Raw genomic sequence first — 8,879 nt, 5'->3', positions numbered from 1 at the left:
TTGATTGCAGGCCTTCGACAAAACTGGGGGAAACAGGGCTTCCCTGGTGGTGCAGTGGTTGAGAGTCCACCTGCTGATGCAGGGGACATGGGTTCGTGCCCTGGTCCAGGAAGATCCCACATGCAGCGGAGGGGGTGGGCCCGTGAGCCATGGCCGCTGAGCGTGCACATCCGGAGCCTGTGCTCCACAACAGGAGAGGCCACAACAGTGAGAGGCCTGCGTACCGCAAAAACAAATAAATAAATTTTAAAAATAAATTAAATTAAAAAAATAGAAAAAGAAGTACACTGTAATGATCAAAGGATCAATCCAAGAAGATATAACAATTGTAAATATGTATGCATCCAACAGAACAGCACATCAATATATGGCAAATGTTAACAGATATTAAAGGAGAAATTGAAAGTAACACAATAATAATGGGGGACTTTAACACCCCACTTACATCAATGGACAGATCGTCCAGACAGAAAATCAGCAAGGAAACACAGGCCTTAAATGACACATTAGACCAGAAGGATTTAATTGATATTTATAGAACATTCTATTCAAAAGCAGCAGAATACATATTCTTCTCAAGTGCACATGGAACATTCTCTAGGATAGATCACATCTTGGGCCACAGAGCAAACCTCAGTAAATTTAAGAAAATTTAAATCACATCAAGCATCTTTTCTAACCACAGCACTATAAGACTAGAAATCAACTACAAGAAAAGAAACTGCAAAAAAAGAAAATACAAACACGTGGAGGCTAAACAATATGCTACTAAGCAACCAATGGATCACTGAAGAAATCAAAGAGGAATTCTAAAAATACCTAGAGACAAATGACAACAAAAACACGATGATCTAAAACCTATGTGATGCAGCAAAAGCAATTCTAAGAAGGAAGTTTATAGCAATACAATCTTACCTCAGGAAACAAGAAAAATCTCAAATAAACAACCTAACCTTACACATAAAGCAACTAAAGGAAGAAGAACAAACAAAACCCAAATTTAGTAGAAGGAAAGAAATCATAAAGATCAAAGCAGAAATAAATGAAATATACATGAAGAAAACAATAGAAAAGAACACAATAGAACACAATAGAAAAGATCAATGAAACTAAAAGCTCATTCTTTGAAAAGATAAGCAAAATTGATAAACCTTTAATGAGACTCATTAGGAAAAAAAGGGAGATGCCCAAACAAAATTAGAAATGAAAAAGAAGTTACAATGACACCACAGGAATACAAACGACCATAAGAGACTACTGGAGGCAACTATATGCCACTAAATTTGACAACCTAGAAAAATGGACAAATTCTTAGAAAGGTACAATCTCCCAATACTGAACCAGGAAGAAAAAGAAAATATGAACAGACGAATTACAAGTACCAAAATTGAAACTCTGAATTAAAAATTCCCAACAAACTACAGTCCAGGACCCAATTTTTCATCATTGGTGTATAGGAATGCAAGAGATTTCTGTGCATTAATTTTGTATCCTGCTACTTTACCAAATTCATTGATTAGCTGTAGTAGTTTCTGGTAGTATCTTTAGGATTCTCTATGTATAGTATCAGGTCATCTGCAAACAGTGATAGCTTTACTTCTTTTCTGATTTGGATTCCTTTTATTTATTATTCTTCTCTGATTGCTGTGGCTAAAACTTCCAAAACTATGTTGAATAATAGTGGTGACAGTGGACAACCTTGTCTTGTTCCTGATCTTAGAGGAAATGGTTTCAGTTTTTCACCATTCAGAATGATGTTGGCTGTGGGTTTGTCATATATGGCCTTTATTATGTTGAAGTAAGTTCCCTCTATGCCTACTTTCTGGAGGGTTTTTATCAAAAATGGGTGTTGAATTTTGCCAAAAGCTTTTTCTGCATATATTGAGATGATCACATGGTTTTTCTCCTTCAATGTTTTAATAGGGTTTATCAGATTGATTGATTTGTGTATATTGAAGAATCCTTGCATTCCTGGGATAAACCCCACTTGATCATGGTCATGTACCACAATGTTCATTGCAGCTCTATTTACAATAGCCAGGACATGGAAGCAACCTAAGTGTCCATCAACAGATGAATAGATAAAGAAGATGTGGCACATATATACAATGGAATATTACTCAGCCATAAAAAGAAACGAAATTGAGTTATTTGTAGTGAGGTGGATTGACCTAGAGTCTGTCATACAGAGTGAGGTAAGCCAGAAAAAAAAAAAAAAAAAAAGGTTCTGAAGAACTTAGAGTCAGTACAGGAATAAAGATGCAGATGTAGAGAATGGACCTGAGGACACGCAGAGGGGGAAGGGTAAGCTGGGACAAAGTGAGAGAGTGGCATGGACATATATACACTACCAAACATAAAATAGATAGCTAGTGGGAAGCAGCCGCATAGCACAGGGAGATCAGCTTGGTGCTCTGTGACTGCCTAGACAGGTGGGATAGGGAGGGTGGGAGGGAGACACAAGAGGGAGGAGATATGGGGATATATGTATATGTATAGCTGATTCACTTTGTTATAAAGCAGAAACTAACACACCATTGTAAAGCAATTATACTCCAATAAAGATGTTAAATAAATAAATAAATAATTTAAATAAAAATAAAAACCACATTGATCTCTAAAAAAAGTCCAGGACCTAATGGCTTCACAGGTGAATTCTACTAAATATTTAGAAAAGAGTTAACACCTATCCTTTTGAAACTATTCCAAAACATTGCAGAGGAAGAAACACTGCCAAATTCATTTTATGAGGCCACCATCACCCTAGTAACAAAACCAGACAAAAATACCACAAAAAAAAAGAAAGAAAGTTAAGGGCAATATCACTGATGAAAATAGATGCAAAATCCTCAACAAAATACTAGCAAACTGATTCCAACAATACATTAAAAGGATCATACACCATGATCAAGTGAGATTTATCCCAGGGATGCAAGGATTCTTCAATATCTGCAAATCAATCAGCGTGATACACCACATTAACAAATTGAAGAATACAAGTCATACGATCATCTCAGTAGATGCAGAAAAAACTTTTGACAAAAATGCAATACCTATTTATGATTTTTTAAAAAACTCTCCAGAAAGTGGGCATAGAAGGAACCTACCTCAATATAATAAAGGTCATATATGACAAACGCACAACTAACATCATACTCAATGATGAAAAGCTGAAAGCATTACTGCTAAGATAAGGAACAAGACAAGGATGTCCACTCTTGCCACTCTTATTCAACATAGTTTTGGAAGTCCTGGCCACAGCAATCAGAGAAAGAAAAGAAATAAAAAGGATCCAAGTTGGAAAAAAAGAGTAAAACTGTCACTGTTTGTAGATTACATGATATTATACATAGAAAATTCTAAAGAAGCTACCAGAAAACTACTAGAGCTCATCAATGAATATGGTGAAGTGGCAGGATACAAAATTAATATGCAGAAATATCTTGCATTCCTATACACTAACAACAAAAGATCAGAAAGAGATATTAAAGAAACAATCCCATTTACCATCACATCAAAAAGAATAAAATACCTAGGAATAAACCTACCTAAGGAGGCAAAAGACCTGTACTCCAAAACCTGTAAGACACTGATGAAAGAAATCAAAGATGACACAAAGAGATGAAAAGATATACCATGTTCTTGGACTGGAAGAATCAATATTGTCAAAGTGACTATACTGCCCAAGGCAATCTACAGATTCAGTACAATCCCTATCAAATTGCCAATGGCATTTTTCACAAAACTAGAACGAAAAATTGTAAAATATTTATGGAAACACGAAAGACCCTGAATAAACAAAGCAATCTTGAGAAAGAAAAACTGAGCTGGAGGAATCAGGCTCCTTGACTTCAGACTATACTACAAAGCTACAGTCATCAAAACAGTATGGTACCAGCCACCCCCTGCCCCCAAAAAAGGAACATAGATCAATGGAACAGTACAGATAGACCAAAAATAAACCCACCCACCTATGGCCAATTAATCTACAAAAAAGGAGGGAAGAATATACAGTGGAAAAAAAGACAGTCTTCAAAAAGTGGTGCTGTCATACAGAGTGAAGTAAGCCAGAAAGAGAAAAACAAATATTGTATGCTAACACATATATATGGAATCTAAAAAAAAAAAAAAGGTCATGAAGAATGTAGGGGCAAGACAGAAATAAAGACGCAGACCTACTAGAGAATGGACTTGAGGATATGGGGAGGGGGAATGGTAAACTGGGACAAAGTGAGAGAGTGGCATGGACATATATACACTACCAAATGTAAAATAGATAGCTAGTGGGAAGCAGCCGCATAGCACAGGGAGATCAGCTCAGTGCCTTGTGACCACCTAGAGGGGTGGGATAGGGAGGGGGGGAGGGAGGGAGATGCAAGAGGGAAAAGATATGAGGATATATGTATACTGATTCACTTTGTTATAAAGCAGAAACTAACACACCATTGTAAAGCAATTTTACTCCAATAAAAATGTTTAAAAAAAAGTGGTGCTGGGAAAACTGGACAGCTATATGTAAAAAAATGAAATTAGAACATTCTAACACCATACACAAAAATAAACTCAAAATGGATTAAAGAACTAAATGTAAGACTTAATATTATAAAACTCCTAGAGGAAAATATAGGGAGGACACTCTTTGACATAAATTGCAGCAATATCTTTCTGGATCCATCTCCTGGACTAATGAAAATAAAAGCAAAAATAAACAAATGGGACCTAATGAAACTTAAAAGCTTTTGCACAGCAAAGAAAACCATAAACAAAAAGACAACCTGTGGAATGGGAGAAAATATTTGCAAATGAAGCAACTGACAAGAAATTAATCTCTGAAATATACAAATAGTTCATACAACTCACTATCAAAACAAACAATCCAATCAAAAAATGGGCAAAAGATCTAAATAGACATTTCTCCAAAGAAGACATACAGATGGCCAAAAAGCACATGAAAAGATGCTCAATATTGCTAATTATTAGAGAAATGCAAATCAAAACTATAATGAGGTATCACCTCACACCAATCAGAATGGTTGGGCTTCCCTGGTGGCGCAGTGGTTGAGAGTCCCCCTGCCAATGCAGGGGACACGGATTCGTGCCCCAGTCCGGGAAGATCCCACATGCCACGGAGCAGCTGGGCCCGTGAGCCATGGCCGCTGAGCCTGCGCGTCTGGAGCCTGTGCTCCGCAACGGGAGAGGCCACAGCAGTGAGAGGCCCACGTACCGAAAAAAAAAAAAAATCAGAATGGTCATCATCAAAAAGTCTACAAATAATAAATATTGGAGACGGTGTGGAAAAAACAGAACCCTCCTACACTGTTTGGTGGGAATGTAAATTGGTGCAGCCACTGTGGAAAATAGTATGGCGACTCCTTGAAAAACCAAATATAGAACTACCATATGATCCAGCAATCCCATTCCTGGGCATATATTCAGAGAAAATCATAATTCGAAAAGATACATGCACCCCAATGCTCATTGCAGCCACTATTTACAATAGCCAAGATATGCAAGCAGCCTAAATGTCCATCAACAGATGAATGGATAAAGAAGTGAATATATATATATATATATATATAAAATGGAATACTACTCAGCCATGAAAGAGAATGAAATAATGCCATTTACAGCAACACTGTTGGACCTAGAAATTAACACACTATGTGAAGTAAGTCAGACAGAGAAAGACAAATATCATGATATCACTTATATGTGTAATCTAAAAAAATGATACAAACAGATTTCCCTGGCAGTCCAGTGCTTAAGACTCCTCACTCCCAATGCAGGGGGCACGGGTTCGATCCCCGGTGGGGGAAGATCCTGCATGATGCATGGCGTGGCAAAAAAATGGAATGGAATGAAAAGGAATGAAATCTTATTTACAAAACAGAAACAGACTCACAGATATAGAAAACAAACTTATGGTTACCAAAGGGGAAAGGCAGGGGGAAGGATAAATTAGGAATTTGGGAGTAACATATACACACTATTATATGTAAAATAGATAAACAACAAGGACTTATTGTATAGCACAGGGAACTATACTCAATATTTTATAATTACCTATATGGGAAAATAATCTGAAAAAGAACATATATATCTATCTCTGAATTACTTTGCTGTACACCTGAAACTAACACAACATTGTAAATTAACTATACTTCAATTTAAAAATTAAAATAAAAAATGATAATAATATAAATTCATCAATAAATAGATGTTAAATTAAGACTATTTCTATAACTGTTCACCAAGGCAGAATAAAACAAATATTGCTCGTTAACCAAGAAGAGAAATAAATTAAGTCATGAATGCAATAGAGGTAAAAATTAAAAGACACAGACATAATTTTATTGGCAGGAGACACATGGGAGATTCAAATTTGAATTCAACACCACACTACCTTAAGAATACTGAATTAAAAATTATCATTTACATTCATGAAATATAGGTAAAAACAAAAATGCAATTAACTAACTTCAGGGAACCTATCATAGAAAAAAAAGAAAATTGTTATGAAATTGCTAAACAAGAATAAGACAAATTTTATCCCCCCAGTTCTGAATATAATATACATGTACTATTAAAAAACAATCCTTCTAAATAAGTATATTTTCAACTGTGAATGGGCACCCATTAAAGCAACCATTTTGAGTCACTGGTATGTGTTGCAAGGCAGGAGAATTTCATGGAAAATGCATTACAATCATTTATTAAAAGTCTCTAATGAAAAATTTGAATGAATTATTATTTAAATTACAGTAGAGAAATTTATCATATTATTAATATATTGTTGCTATACATACACAATATCAAGTCTGTAAACCATTCTTTTTTTTTTTTTAATTTATTTATTTATTTTATATTTATTTTTGCTGTGTTGGGTCTTCGTTTCTGTGCGAGGGCTCTCTCCAGTTGCGGCGAGCGGGGGCCACTCTTCATCACGGTGCGCGGGCCTCTCACTATCGTGGCCTCTCTTGTTGCGGAGCACAGGCTCCAGACGCGCAGGCTCAGTAGTTGTGGCGCACGGGCTTAGTTGCTCCGCGGCATATGGGATCTTCCCGGACCAGGGCTCGAACCCGTGCCCCCCCTGCATTAGCAGGCGGATTCTCAACCGCTGCGCCACCAGGGAAGCCCTGTAAACCATTCTTTAGAAAAAAATAAAACCTTATTTATAAATAAAAGAATATGAAAGTTGTAAAATATGCAAAGAATCACTGATACATAAAATAAACTGTTGTGATTAAATTATACCATGATTCTCACACATTGAGAAAAGTAAATGAAAAATCTGACTCCTTTTTGCTTGAAGTGAACCAAACATTTTCATAAATATGGATACCTACTAATTATCTAACTCACTTCTTTCCAAACATGTTTTTATTTGAGCTTGTTATATTAGATCTTTTGAATGTAAAATCATATGATTTTGACATAGAGCTAATCAGAAAGTGAAAAACTAGGATACAGTACCCATAAGCTTCATACTAAATAAGAGAAACTTATTTAATTTCTTAATAACTATGATATTATAACAATTGAGACTTTAAAATATGGTGGGCAATGTTACAAGTGCCCCTATGGCATTAATATATTTAAGAATTCTATAAGTTAATAGGTATACTAAATTAAAGAATTGGGGCAAATACACTTAAAATGTCTAATGTTCGTTCAAAGTAAAAGAAAATTGGGAAGAGCCAGATCATGCAAGTCCTCACAGGCCACGAGGAAGATTTTGGCTCTCATTGTGAATGTGAGGGAAAAATCACTGGAGCTGAAGAATACATGGAAGATTGTATAACTGATTCACTTTTTTATACAGCAGAAACTAACACACCATTGTAAAACAATTATACTCCAATAAAGATGTTAAAAAAAAAAAAAAAGAATGGGGCAGGACATGTCCCTCTTTTACAGAAACAGAAATAAACCTAGGGGCGGAAAAAGGCGTTCCAGCTTTGCTACTGTAACTACACGTTTACAGAGCTCCAAAACAGATGGATAAAACTGCCCTGCCCCGGGGAACGTACGCACCGCCTGTCTGGGAAGACCCTGTGATGGACAATATCTGGCAAGATCAAAGCTGCAGGAGAACGGACAATGAGGTACAGAGAGATGGAAGGATCTTGGATTTGATTGACGATGCTAGGCGAGAAGACAAGCTGCCTTATGAGGATGTTGCAATACCACTGAATGAGCTTCCTGAACCTGAACAGGACAATGGCGGCACCACAGAATCTGTTAAAGAACAAGAAATGAAGTGGACTGGGACTTCCCTGGTGGCACAGCGGTTAAAAATCTGCCTGCCAATGCAGGGGACATGGGTTCGATCCCTGGTCCAGGAAGATCCCACATGCCACGTAGCAACTAAGCCTGTGTGCCACAACTACTGAGCCCGCATGCCACAAATACTGAAGCCCGTGTGCCACGAGCCCATGCTCCGCAACAAGAGAAGCCACCGCAATGAGAAGCCCACGCACCACAATGAAGAGTAGCCTCTGCTCGCCGCAACTAGAGAAAGCCTGCGTACAGCAATGAAGACCCAACGCAGACAAAAATAAATAAATTTTTTTAAAAAAGAAATGAAGTGGACTGACTTGGCCTTACAGTACTCCACGATAACGTTCCCCCCATAGGAAACTGATGCCTGGCTCATCGTTCATCGACAGATTTTTTTAAAATACACAGATACAGGGCTTCCCTGGTGGCACAGTGGTTGAGAGTCCGCCTGCCGATGCAGGGGACACGGGTTCGTGCCCCGGTCCGGGAAGATCCCACATGCCGCGGAGCAGCTGGGCCCGTGAGCCATGGCCGTTGAGCCTGCGCGTCCGGAGCCTGTGCTCCGCAACGGGAGAGGCCACAACAGTGAGAGGCCCGCA

At 37.6% G+C, this 8,879-nt stretch overlaps 1 protein-coding gene across 1 annotated transcript; it reads left to right on the top strand.

Annotated features, from left to right (window-relative positions):
* The first annotated feature begins 8,057 nt into the window (after window positions 1-8,057).
* Window positions 8,058-8,644, top strand: LOC132510210 (anaphase-promoting complex subunit 13-like). The gene is made up of 2 exons (XM_060132009.1): window positions 8,058-8,268; window positions 8,595-8,644. Exons 1-2 carry the CDS (start codon window positions 8,058-8,060, stop codon window positions 8,642-8,644), a joined length of 261 nt encoding a protein of 86 aa, XP_059987992.1.
* Window positions 8,645-8,879: the final 235 nt, after the last annotated feature.

The sequence above is a fragment of the Lagenorhynchus albirostris genome, chromosome 19, assembly GCF_949774975.1.
Source record: "Lagenorhynchus albirostris chromosome 19, mLagAlb1.1, whole genome shotgun sequence".
Taxonomy (NCBI): domain Eukaryota; kingdom Metazoa; phylum Chordata; class Mammalia; order Artiodactyla; family Delphinidae; genus Lagenorhynchus; species Lagenorhynchus albirostris.
Note: the sequence above shows the minus strand (reverse complement) of the source record. Positions and strands in the feature narration are given on the sequence as shown.

Coding starts and splice junctions, on each gene's coding strand:
- LOC132510210 (XM_060132009.1), top strand. CDS start 8,058: ATGGACAATATCTGGCAAGATCAAAGCTGCAGGAGAACGGACAATGAG. Junction 8,269..8,594: donor ACAAGAAATGAAGTGGACTG/GGACTTCCCTGG, acceptor ATGAAGTGGACT/GACTTGGCCTTACAGTACTC.